Source organism: Trichomycterus rosablanca, chromosome 20, assembly GCF_030014385.1.
Source record: "Trichomycterus rosablanca isolate fTriRos1 chromosome 20, fTriRos1.hap1, whole genome shotgun sequence".
NCBI classification, from domain to species: Eukaryota; Metazoa; Chordata; class Actinopteri; order Siluriformes; family Trichomycteridae; genus Trichomycterus; species Trichomycterus rosablanca.
Genome location: NC_086007.1, coordinates 16,668,090 through 16,681,758, shown reverse-complemented (window position 1 = coordinate 16,681,758; position 13,669 = coordinate 16,668,090). Strand labels below are relative to the sequence as shown.

Here is a 13,669-nt window from a genome sequence, read left to right as displayed (position 1 = left end):
AAGGGGGATTCCAGACCTTGGGGGACCTGCGGAAGCAGTGGACTGAGTCTGGAGTAGAAACATCCAGAGCCACCGTGCACAGGCGTGTGCAGGAAATGGGCTACAGGTGCCGCATTCCCCAGGTCAAGCCACTTTTGAACCAGAAACAGCGGCAGAAGCGCCTGACCTGGGCTACAGAGAAGCAGCACTGGACTGTTGCTCAGTGGTCCAAAGTACTGTTTTCGGAAATCAAGGTGCCAGAGTCTGGAGGAAGACTGGGGAGAAGGAAATGCCAAAATGCCTGAAGTCCAGTGTCAAGTACCCACAGTCAGTGATGGTCTGGGGTGCCATGTCAGCTGCTGGTGTTGGTCCACTGTGTTTTATCAAGGGCAGGGTCAATGCAGCTAGCTATCAGGAGATTTTGGAGCACTTCATGCTTCCATCTGCTGAAAAGCTTTATGGAGATGAAGATTTCATTTTTCAGCACGACCTGGCACCTGCTTACAGTGCCAAAACCACTGGTGAATGGTTTACTGACCATGGTATTACTGTGCTCAATTGGCCTGCCAACTCTCCTGACCTGAACCCCATAGAGAATCTGTGGGATATTGTGAAGAGAAAGTTGAGAGACACAAGACCCAACACTCTGGATGAGCTTAAGGCCGCTATCGAAGCATCCTGGGCCTCCATAACACCTCAGCAGTGCCACAGGCTGATTGCCTCCATGCCACGCCGCATTGAAGCAGTCATTTCTGCAAAAGGATTCCCGACCAAGTATTGAGTGCATAACTGAACATAATTATTTGAAGGTTGACTTTTTTTGTATTAAAAACACTTTTCTTTTATTGGTCGGATGAAATATGCTAATTTTTTGAGATAGGAATTTTGGGTTTTCATGAGCTGTATGCCAAAATCATCAGTATTAAAACAATAAAAGACCTGAAATATTTCAGTTGGTGTGCAATGAATCTAAAATATATGAAAGTTTAATTTTTATCATTACATTATGGAAAATAATGAACTTTATCACAATATGCTAATTTTTTGAGAAGGACCTGTATATACAGTGTATCACAAAAGTGAGTACACCCCTCACATTTCTGCAAATATTTCATTATATCTTTTCATGGGACAACACTATAGACATGAAACTTAGATATAACTTAGAGTAGTCAGTGTACAGCTTGTATAGCAGTGTAGATTTACTGTCTTCTGAAAATAACTCAACACACAGCCATTAATGTCTAAATAGCTGGCAACATAAGTGAGTACACCCCACAGTGAACATGTCCAAATTGTGCCCAAATGTGTCGTTGTCCCTCCCTGGTGTCATGTGTCAAGGTCCCAGGTGTAAATGGGGAGCAGGGCTGTTAAATTTGGTGTTTTGGGTACAATTCTCTCATACTGGCCACTGGATATTCAACATGGCACCTCATGGCAAAGAACTCTCTGAGGATGTGAGAAATAGAATTGTTGCTCTCCACAAAGATGGCCTGGGCTATAAGAAGATTGCTAACACCCTGAAACTGAGCTACAGCATGGTGGCCAAGGTCATACAGCGGTTTTCCAGGACAGGTTCCACTCGGAACAGGCCTCGCCAGGGTCGACCAAAGAAGTTGAGTCCACGTGTTCGGCGTCATATCCAGAGGTTGGCTTTAAAAAATAGACACATGAGTGCTGCCAGCATTGCTGCAGAGGTTGAAGACGTGGGAGGTCAGCCTGTCAGTGCTCAGACCATACGCCGCACACTGCATCAACTCGGTCTGCATGGTCGTCATCCCAGAAGGAAGCTGACGCACAAGAAAGCCTGCAAACAGTTTGCTGAAGACAAGCAGTCCAAGAACATGGATTACTGGAATGCCCTGTGGTCTGACGAGACCAAGATAAACTTGTTTGGCTCAGATGGTGTCCAGCATGTGTGGCGGCGCCCTGGTGAGAAGTACCAAGAAAACTGTATCTTGCCTACAGTCAAGCATGGTGGTGGTAGCATCATGGTCTTGGGCTGCATGAGTGTTGCTGGCACTGGGGAGCTGCAGTTCATTGAGGGAAACATGAATTCCAACATGTACTGTGACATTCTGAAACAGAGCATGATCCCCTCCCTTCGAAAACTGGGCCTCATGGCAGTTTTCCAACAGGATAACGATCCCAAACACAACCTCCAAGATGACAACTGCCTTGCTGAGGAAGCTGAAGGTAAAGGTGATGGACTAAACCCAATTGAGCACCTGTGGCGCATCCTCAAGTGGAAGGTGGAGGAGTTCAAGGTGTCTAACATCCACCAGCTCCGTGATGTCATCATGGAGGCGTGGAAGAGGATTCCAGTAGCAACCTGTGCAGCTCTGGTGAATTCCATGCCCAGGAGGGTTAAGGCAGTGCTGGATAATAATGGTGGTCACACAAAATATTGACACTTTGGGCACAATTTGGACATGTTCACTGTGGGGTGTACTCACTTATGTTGCCAGCCATTTAGACATTAATGGCTGTGTGTTGAGTTATTTTCAGAAGACAGTAAATCTACACTGCTATACAAGTTGTACACTGACTACTCTAAGTTATATCCAAGTTTTTTTTCTATAGTGTTGTCCCATGAAAAGATATAATAAAATATTTGCAGAAATGTGAGGGGTGTACTCACTTTTGTGATACACTGTATATATACCCCACAACATTTACATTTACATTTACACACAACCTTTTGAATGATAGCCCACAGCCCAACAGTACTATTTACAATCAAGGATCAGTTTTGCATTAAAGAGTTTTTCATGATCTACAGATTATGTAATCTGACTTAGGTATGCCTGGACCACCTGGTAGGGATGGTTCACCTGGTGGCACTGGTGAGAAAGGATATCAGGGTCCTCCTGGCTTAAAAGGAGAGAGGGGATTTGATGGCATGCCAGGCTTTCCAGGGGAATGTGGCCTGCCAGGAGCAAAAGGTATTTAAAACCCTCTCACTTCTCTATATTTTCTGCCTTAAATTGCATAATGTTATGATATTTGTTATGTGACTTGTTTTAAACTGAATGTGGGCAAGCTACAGGAAGCCAGTGAAGAGAACACAGCAGTGGGGTGATAGTGGACATGGGATCCACCTGCAAGAAGTGAGTTGCAGGACATGAGCAAAAAAGGATAGCTGGTTATCCAGGACAACGCCATTCCAGTAGAAGTTGGTGATAATTGGTGTGATTAAGGGTATAAGATCTCGTGAGATTTCTTGAAGGATAGTAGATGGGATAGGATGCAGTGGGCAGGTAGTTGGATTGTTTAATGAGAGATGCTGTGCAACTTCTTTTGTAGTAAGTGGAGAGAAGATGGAGAGTAAGTTAGGGGGTTGAGGGTCAGTTAAAATAATTGCAGTCGAAGAAAAGGATTGGTTGATTTTGTTAATGTTTTCCTGAAGGAATGTTGCAAAATCAATAGCAGTAAGACAGCTGAAAGGGGGAGGATGAGGATTCAGAAGTGAAAAAAAGATTGCATGAAGTTTGCGTGGCTCTGTAGCAGACTGTTTAGGCTTTGCTTTGTAAAATGGTGTTTTTGGTGTTATGTCAGATGAGAACTTGGACCGGAAAAAGTGGTAGCTGCCCTTAATTCTTCTCTGTTGCTGTGAAATGCATCCAAAAGCCAATGAGCAATATGGGAAAGCTTTCCTCATTTGAGGGAGCTAAGACAAAGCTTGTCAAGTGATGATGAAAGAGATGAAAGAGAGTAGGGTATTAGTAGCAGAGTTGAGTGGAAGGGTAGTGAGCACATCAGGGTTTGGCAAGGAAGTTAAGATGTTAGAGATCAGAAAAGAGGGAGTGAAGATTTGGACGAGTAGGAAGAGTGTATTTGAAGTTGGAAACAGGAAGAGTTGTAAGATAAAGGGAGAGGGACACAAAGTGAGGTGAAGTGGTTTGCCAGTGAGCTTAAAGGCTGAGGATGGTCAGCTGAAGACCAGGTCCAGAGAATTGCCTGCTTTGTGTGCCAGAGGGCTGTTGTTAAAGAAGTGGTCAAAGGATGAAAGTAGATTGGAGCTTGTCAACAGGAAGTCTAGAGACCATGTCCAGAGGATTGCCACCTTTGTGTGTTGTAAGACAGATCTCATGGTGTATGAGAAAAGGTGTAAGCAGATGATAAGGCTGCTGGTGTAGCTGAGTTTTCCTTAGTGTTTCATGTCTCAGTCAGTGCCAAAAATCAAGGGAGTAAGGTGATGCAAGGCTGAGATGAAGTCAGCTTTTTGGACAGCTGATTGACAATTACAAAGCCCACCTACCACCACTGTTTGACACTTAGGTAACAGTTGGGTATAGATAAGGTTACTAGCATTACTGTCTCTAAGGTTTGGTTGATTGTTGGTTTTATTATTAGGAAATAATAGATTACACAGAAGACAGTGACATTGAAGAACACTTTATTGATTAAAGTCAGTCAATTTAGCCCTAAGCCCTGCCCCCAATTGACACCTTGGGATCAGAAACTAGTACTGCTCTAATCAGCAGAGCACTGCCACAGATTGACCACACAAATTACTACTGCCTAATTTAAGAGTAACTTTAGTTATCTACACAGAAGGTGTACTTCTGTACACAGAAGGCATGTTAAATGTGTACATTATATGTATAGTCTTGTCTGTATATTGTACTGTTTGTATATTGTAGAGAGATAACAACAGCCGAAAACAAATTCCTTGAGTGGCGAAAAAAGCTGATTCTAATTCTGATTAAACAAAAGGCCAAAGTGTAAACAAATGGAAGACACCAGCACTTTTTTATTGTCCTCACCAGTCTTAATTACTGGTTAGTTTATATATAAACAACACTTGTGTTTGTTACCCATTTGCTTGGTATTACAATCTTTACACAGGTATAAAAAAAAAATTACCAGTGTTTGTAATTATTTGTTTCTGTACCCTGTTCCTTGGTTTCACTGTCTATGGTTCTCCCAGTTTTTACCTTTGCCTGGTGTTTAGATTTTGAATGTTCTTGTAATAACTCTGTCTGTGTGCTTCTCAACATATGCAGTGAACTCTGATTATGATCTTTAAGTTTTCCTCAGCTCTCTGTTGGTGCAGTAGTAAATTACGCTAGCCCACTAGTGCTATCATCCAAGGTTTGAATCCCCTGCAGTGCAATTGACCAGTTGGGCATCTACATACAGACATGATATACTACATACAGACAATACTTTACCGGATGTTGACCAGATAAAACATGAATATCTTGGACTTTATATTGTATGCAATGAAATTAATAAAAGTCAATGCAAGAAACATTTTTTGTAAAATGTAAAAATATTTAGTTTTTTCCATGACATCCCAGCTTTTTTCTGATTTAGGGCTGTAGTTCTGATGTACACAGAATTTTCACATGTACACTGAGGGTGAGTGAGAGAATGTTTCAATCAGGGTTTTTATTCTGTACATACTATAGCTTCACTTTTAATTGGAATCAGTTGTCAGCTGTTGGTAATGAATTGAAATGACATTTCTAACAGACAGTATTAATCAAATCAGTTGGCCTGTTAACCACTGACATTCCTAGTTCAGTGTACTATATAATTCTTGTTTTTGTTAAGTAAGTTTAAGTTTGAAATGCCATATTATTTTAGTCCATGTGAACTGTAGGAATTTCACTGTTTGCAATGTGAAACTGATTTTGGTGGTAAGTGCTAATGTTCAACTGTAAATGTTTTCAGGGAGACCTACAAAAAACAGTTCCAATAAACACACCTCATGTGTACATAAATTATATAAATGTATACAATTAACATATGACAGACTTGAAAACTATATCCTTTTCTTCAGGCAGAATTGGAGATGATGGACTCCCAGGAGAAATGTATGTGATACCCACTAAAGGACATAGAGGGCTTCTGGGAAGGCCTGGAAACAGTGGGTTTCCTGGACAGAGAGGTAAAAAAAATCGGAGAACTGCATTGATTTACCAAAGTGTATCATATGAAAGAATAATTGTTGGTGTAGACAACAAAAATTAGTTTTTACTCTCAATAATACTGTTTTGTATATAAGCTATCAGTGAATTTTAGAAATGTCACTATCATTATGCTATGTTCAGATAGTAAAGTTTAGTACATTGACCAAACAGTTCATTAGTTTTTGTTCCTACTTTAATTATATTAATTGGTTGATTTAAAAATGAGAATATGACAAATCAAAATCAAGTGGCATAAACAGGGCAGGCGAACAAATTGGAATTGGAATCAAAACAAGACACACATAGAGCATTGCCATCCTAGAGGGGAGATCGGTAAGGCATTGACGGTACCAAAGCACTTGCAGACATTAACACCTTAATAATTGTGTTGTGGCTCTACATTATGGGTGTACATGTATCACTGGACAACACTCACTGTATCACTGGACAACCCCATGCAGTTTGCTCATTGCCCCAAACATTCCACACAGATTTCTTGGTGTGTACATAATGGAGAACCTCGACTGGATGGTCAATACCACCCATAAAGAAGGCCCAGCAGCATATCCACTTTCTGAGGAGAAGAAAAGCACATCTACCCCACCCATCTTTACCATGTTCTACAGAGGGGCCACAGAGTCAGTCCTGACTACCTAAATCACTATCTGTTTTGGAAACTGCAAAGTTTCTGCCCATAAAGCACAACAACTTATAGTGAAGAGGACCTCAGAAGAGGCATGGAGGACATAAGAAACTTCATAAGAAAGAATGCATCTGCAGAGCCACCAGCATTGCGGATGACTCCACTCATTTCGCTCAAAGGCTCTTTAAACTGCTGCCATCTGGCCATAGATACTGAAGCATTGGGGTCTGCACTTCCAGACTAACCAAAAGCTTTTTCCCCAGGTTGTTAGACTTTTTAACACCCATCTGAACTTAAATTGAACTGAAACATCCCCTAGAAGCTGCATCTGAATTTTATGTATTGAAACATTTGCTGCTAATTTCAGCACTACTGCTGTACTGTTTACTCTTGCTGCTATAATCCAGTTTGCACATTCCTGCAACTCATTTATTGCAGCATTTATTGTATCTGTTTTCTATGCACTTCATGTTGTTCTTTGTAGTCTACATGTATATATTGCACCATATATTGTCCTGGAGGAACAACATGTGATGACAGTAAACCTTCTTGTCTTGTCTTAAAGGTAAAAAATTGCATTCAAAGGATTAATACAATCACATTTTCTGAACTCTGATTTAGGTGATAAAGGTATAAAAGGTCACCAAGGGTTGGATGGCTATTCAGGCACTTGTGGACCTCCAGGGTATGAGATCGGCCCTCAGGGACCACCAGGTACCTATGGAAAGCCTGGTAAACCTGGAATCCCTGGTTTACCAGGGCCAACAGGCTTTACTGGATTTATTGGACCAACTGGAGATCCAGTAAGTAACAAAAACATGTTTATAATAGGGATTTTCCTCTGTTCTTGTTATAACTGTTATAACTGTATATATAAATTTTTCTAAAGAATTATTCATGCTGAAACAGCACTACAATATTGTAGTGAGTAAATAACCAAGAACTGTCCACTGGCAAACTGTTTAACAGAATTTCAATTTATTGATTTTAAGTAGGACATTTGCTAAGCCTGCTATGCTACACCAATTCAGACAATTAGTGATTAGACAGTTAATACAGTTGGTATTTAGTCCCTGATATACTGTATATTAATATATTAATTTATTAATTATTTAATTCATTTGTTCATTCATTGTCTGTTACCACCACTTTATCCTTTTCATGGTCGCAGTGGGTTCGATTCATTGAGCAGGAAACACCACAGACAGGTCGCCAGTCCATTACAGGGCAGAAAAAAACAAACACACATGCAAACATGCCAAGTTGCATTTCCTCAAGAAAATGCTTATATGATTGCAGCTTAGCAGACACTTGGCAGATGACTTGGCAGAGACCCACTAAAGCTTGTGTAAATGCTCATATGCTTTTTGTCTTAGTACAAGGGTTGTAAAATTTAAGATACAAGAGGGCTTTGGGTTGTGAAGATGGGTCTGAGATGTTGAGTCGTCATAAAATTTGGATGCTAAACAAACACTAGGATGCCCCTTGAATGTAAAGATGTGAAGGTTGTGTACAGATGAAAAGACAGTGAGGAATTATTCCAGGCCAATAGAATCTTTCTTAGCAGTATTCCACTACACAAGCCATGATGTCACCAACAGGTTGAATGTTTTAAAGTTGGAACATTGTCGATATCTCGAAATTTTTGGAAGAAGAAAGCTTGGCAAAAACAGGTGGAATAATATCTAGAGATGACTGTGTGTGTGCAAACTGTTGGTTGAGCAGAAGTAGAGTAGATTTACATGCCTTTAAAAAATGAATGAGAGTAAATGGAACAAAAAAGAGAGTAAAACAGGCGTAGTGGGTGAACAAATGCACGTATCCAAAAGTTGTAGAGTTGGGATGATATCTCAAAAATTGCAGAAGAAGACAGCTGGATAAAAATGAGATTAATGATACTAATATTAACTAGAGAGGTGCCTTTGATCAGAAAAACAAGGGTGTTTGTGCAGAACATCATGTTCAGCTCCTAAGCATTTTACATTTTCGGCATTTAGCAGATGCTTTTATCCAAAGCGACTTACAGTACTGTGACAGTATACAGTCTAAGCAATTGAGGGTTAAGGACCTTGCTCAAGGGCCCAACAGTGGCAACCTGGCAGTGGTGGGGCTTGAACCGGCGACCTTTGGATTACTAGTCCAGAACCTTAACCACTAGGCTACAACTGCCCTGCAAGCTGTGCAAGTGGGAAAATACAAGAGCAGAAGCAAAGCCTAATACCATAAGTATATAGACGTAAGTATAACTATCATTAGGGACGTCCCGATCACGTTTTTTTGTTCCCGATACCGATCCCGATTATTAATTTTGATCCTGATCCGATACTGAGTCTCAAACCGATACTTGTATTGTCTAGATAAGAACTGGATAATACTGTTCACACAGTGCACACTTCAAGTACATTACAGTTATTCAAATTAATCCAGTGTACATGTTTAACAACTAAAAAGCTCTGCAGTGCTGAAGGGAAAAATGCTGCATTCAAGCTATTGGCCTAATGTTTTGTATTTTTACAAAATCAATGAAAATGAGTGAGATAATTACAGTTTTACTTTAAACTTTACATTCGAAGAAAAAAAATCTGTTTAATGCAGTGATGCACTAAAAATGAACAGAAATCTGTGTAGCAGCTTAACTTGAATATAAGAAAATAAGTTACTTGAAAGCATTACAGTAAAACCTGAAATGGAAAGGCTCTTTTGTTATGAAGGAAAGCCAGTTCTTAAAGTGCTTGTATTGTGACAATGGTTTGATGGACGTTTGTACACGAAGTGAGTGTGTTTTGACCCTTTAGACCTTCCATAGAACATGAAACAGCGTGCTTGACTCAGCTGTCCGGTATTCGGTACTGTAACAGAAGTTAATAAAGTGTTCTGCTCCCGACAATATGTGAATATACCGTGTATTTATTTCTTTATTAAACGAGTGCATCACTACGTTGTTTCGTAAACCGGTGTGATCCTTGACTCACACACCATATAAACAGTAAAATTCTACAGTAATGAACGCAGCTCTGCTACTACCGGCTCGTGAAGCGCTTGCATTACAGACGTTACACTTCGCTGTTGGACTTGTTTTACCTTCCAGTTTAAACTATTTCCACACAGCGGACATGCTGACGTAAAACAAAAGATCGGGATTAAGATCGGGTTTAATAAAGCCGATTCCGATCAATTAAAAAATGCCTTGATCGGCCCCGATCCCGATCTTTGAGATCGGATCGGGACATCCCTAACTATCATCTAACACATAGTCACCTATTTGAGCTGATGTATTTGCATGCACACAATCACATATATGAGCAAGAGTATTAACTCTCCTCCCCCACATACAAACTAGCATATACTCTAGTAACCACCTAGAACACTTAAGCAACCCCCTAGCAACAGCTTAGTACCCAGTACACCTTGTGTACACAAACTGTTTTACTACACCTTAGCAATTAACGCATTACCTTAGCAACCACCGCCTTTATTCTACTACCCACCTAGGAACACATTAGGAACCACCTTACACCACTTTGGCAGACACTTGGTATACCTTGGCTATTGCCTTACAGCAACTTAGCGGCCACATAGCAAGAGCTTAGCAACCTTCTGATTTGCCTTGGCTGCCTAGCAACATTTTAAGATCCACCTAGCAACTAACCAGCTAGCATATGAACTGACTTGTAATAACTAATCACTTAACACGTTAGCAATTAAACCACTACCATAGCAACCACAGCAACCATCTAGCTATACCTTAGCAAACATCAAAGAAAATCTTAACAACCAACAAGTACATTTTGACAAATACCTAGCAGCACATCTGCTGAGCAAAACCTTAGCAACAATCGTGCACACACATAATCACTTATCTCAGCAGAAGTATTTACCCTCCCACCCCTTGCATATTTGCATGCACACATGCATACATACATTCACATACTTACATTTGTGTTGCATTCAGATACTCTACAACTGCTGTGCTGCAATCATTTACATTTACATTTTCAGCATTTAGCAGACGCTCTTATCCAGAGCGACTTACAGAAGTGCTTCTATAGTGAACATTTCATTTCTCAAGTTTAGGAAAACAACAGTCAAAGAACACAAATCTGCTAAGTGCCTTTTTTTTTTTTTTTTTTTTTTTTTTTTAATGGAAAAGAATGGAACAAAATGTTAGTAAATAAGTACAAGTCAGCCTAAGTGTTTAGTAAAAAGGTGGGTTTTTACAATCACAAATTTTCTTCAGGAAATGTACCATTCTAGTTATTATTATTCAGCCTGTTTTTGTCTGCCTTTCTTCATCCACGATATCTGTGATATCGACACTGTTCCAACTCTAAAACGCCCAACCCAACGGCAGAGAATGCTGATTGCCCCCATCCACACTTTTTAACACTAAAAACACTGCACTCCAGGCATGTAACTACTCTCACATCTTTCTAAAAGCAAAACACCTTTTTGACCCCAGAAATGCAAAGCACCAGTCATCTGACTGCAGTGACCAAAAATAAATAAAACAATAATTCTTTGCACTCAAATTATGACCCTCCTTTCAGTACTTTTTTTTAATGTCTGTTTAATCACCTAGCATGGTTAATTTTTTAAAAACACACAGTATAGTCTTATTTGTATAATATTGCCTCTAGCCTCACATTCAGCCATAGTATTATTCAGTGTTTTAGGTCTGTGATTCTCTTTTCTTTCAGCAGATGAATGAAGTAGTTAAGTAAATGGTAAATAATTGAGATTATCAGTTGAATTAAAGTGTACAACATCATACAGATGAATAACAACAAAAAGACACGGCCCGCAGGCCAGACTTTGGACATGCCTGATGTATAGGTTAATAAATGAATGATATTAAAAAGTTGGCTAAACTTTTTCCAAAGACTCTGTGGTCTTTTGACTGCGAAGGCGCACTATAAGTAAGCACTAAGCAAAACCAACACAGCATTTGTAGTAGGTAGTCACAGCGGTCAAATGACCAGCATTTGGAGTTTTTAGGTATAAGCGGGTCAACCTGCCACAATATTTAGAAAAGCATCCATACATTCATGCAAATGGTACATCATATAGCATAGGGTCCTGTATAGTTCTTAGATTAAGATGTACAAAGAAATCTTTTAGATGTTATTTCATTAACACACACTTTTCCATAAAGATTCAGATGCTTAGCTGGAATGCTAAGTTTCTTATCTTTATGGCAGAGCATACTCAAGATAAAACTTGCAGCATCTGACTAGGTAAATCAAGTTGGGTAGATTTTTATTAATACTACAGTGATTTTGGACCCGGGCCACTCCACCTGGGAATCAAACCCAAAAGCTTTGAGGCGACCCACCGAGTCACCGTGCAGCTCCTTTCCAACCACATTTTTTTTTCCAAGTTAATAGTTCACTGCTATTCTTCAGTGTTATAACAATGTAATGGACAGTTCCTGTAGTCAGTCCACTTATTTTAGCAAGCTTTTTAGTTGTTTTCTTTGTTTGGTTCAGGCCAATAATTTTACCCTTTTTAAACACAGTAACATCTACAGCGCTGCCACAGGATACATTCTCCGGTTGTTAAGAAATGGGAACTACTCGCTGCATCAGTTAGAATTGTTCCCGCTGAAACATAATAATCACTGCAGTAATTATTCAATAAAAGGCTCTTAAATGTTTGATGTTGCCTATTTTGTTCCAAACTGTACTTTTTTGGCCACTGACATTGGTGTGAAAAATTTAAGTTAAGAATTGCTAAACATGCAAGTCACAGTTGGGAAAAAGCTATTTCCTTTTAAATACCTAATCAACTAGTTTAATCTATTTAATTGCTTAACCAGTTTTTACTATTACACATTTTTTTAAATGTAGTCTACCACATTTAACAAGATTCCAGAGAGCTAAGAAAATAACCATTTCTAAGCATCAATATTTGTCTTACATTTGCAAACAAGAATTTCCAAACCTTTTAGAATAGTGCTTTATAAACAAACTAATACTTGAGACTCTTATTATTACTATTTATCTTTCCTTTGTGTGTAATTATCTAAAATAAATTAACTGTGATCATTATACAAGAAGAAGACAAATGACAGAAGAAACCAGTAATTATTATTTTAAATTTTTACTGTACAGTATACTTTGGTTGTAATGTTATGTACCTGTGTCTAACTAAAATGGGATTTAATCTTTATTCTCTGTTAACAGGGTGAAACAGGGTTGACTGGACCACCAGGATGTCCTGGTCCCATTGGATTGACTGGTCTAAAAGGTAAAGTAAAACTTGACCCAAATTATTTAGACATATATACCATAACATCAGTCAAATATGGTAAAATTTCTATAAGTCAATCTGCAATACAAGTAATGCTTCCATAGTATTTTATCCAGCCCTGTCAACTCTAATAGCCCTGTTAAATGTTAATATCACCTAATTAGTGCCTTCCCAGCAATGTGGAGTAGGCTAACAAGACTCAGAAAAAAAGTACAAAGCAAAAAAAAAAAGTTGTGGTACTACATCACCAGGCCGGTTACTAAACAAATTGAATATTCCTTTTCAGCTATTTTTATTGAAAAAAATGCTTTGTATAAAATTGCTCACACTATACTAAATAATATGTATTAAATTAAATATTCAATATTAAATTAAATATTCATTTTTTTATTTTTAAGTTGGGCTTATTTTCTGTTATGTTTTGCTTAATGATTTAAAAGAATTAAATTGTAATAAATATGCAATAACAAATACGATTTGTAAATTACAAACACTATTCAAACACAATTAGACTCAAAGCTATTAAATCTATATTAAAACAGTTTCCATTATTGACATGTCTGTTTTTTCCACTACAAAGGCGATAAAGGAGATTCTTTAGGTGAACCAGGACTCCCTGGGCAGAAAGGATTTCATGGCGATTTTGGCAGTTGTGGTAAGTAAGAAAGCTTAAAGTTTTCACTTTATCCTGAAAGATGCTAAGATAACCCAGAAATTAAGAGAAAACAGGACTGCCATTATTTAGGGGCTGCTTCAACAAGAGCGGCACTGTCCTTAGGAACTTAATATTTCACCTGCTCCAATATCTGAACTTCATAAAATACATTTGTTTCTGATCATATAAATGCAAAACAAAATGAGAAAAAAAAAAAACAAA

General features: G+C 38.8%; 1 protein-coding gene across 1 annotated transcript in view; it reads left to right on the top strand.

The window, feature by feature from the left end:
* The window catches only part of col4a4 (collagen, type IV, alpha 4), a 92,150-nt gene that overhangs the window by 49,575 nt on the left and 28,906 nt on the right, over window positions 1–13,669 (top strand). Inside the window, exons 21-25 of the mRNA XM_063016283.1 lie at window positions 2,781–2,924; window positions 5,771–5,878; window positions 7,165–7,346; window positions 12,726–12,789; window positions 13,373–13,447. Coding sequence (XP_062872353.1) covers window positions 2,781–2,924; window positions 5,771–5,878; window positions 7,165–7,346; window positions 12,726–12,789; window positions 13,373–13,447 — 573 coding nt within the window. The remainder of the gene's footprint in view (window positions 1–2,780; window positions 2,925–5,770; window positions 5,879–7,164; window positions 7,347–12,725; window positions 12,790–13,372; window positions 13,448–13,669) is intronic.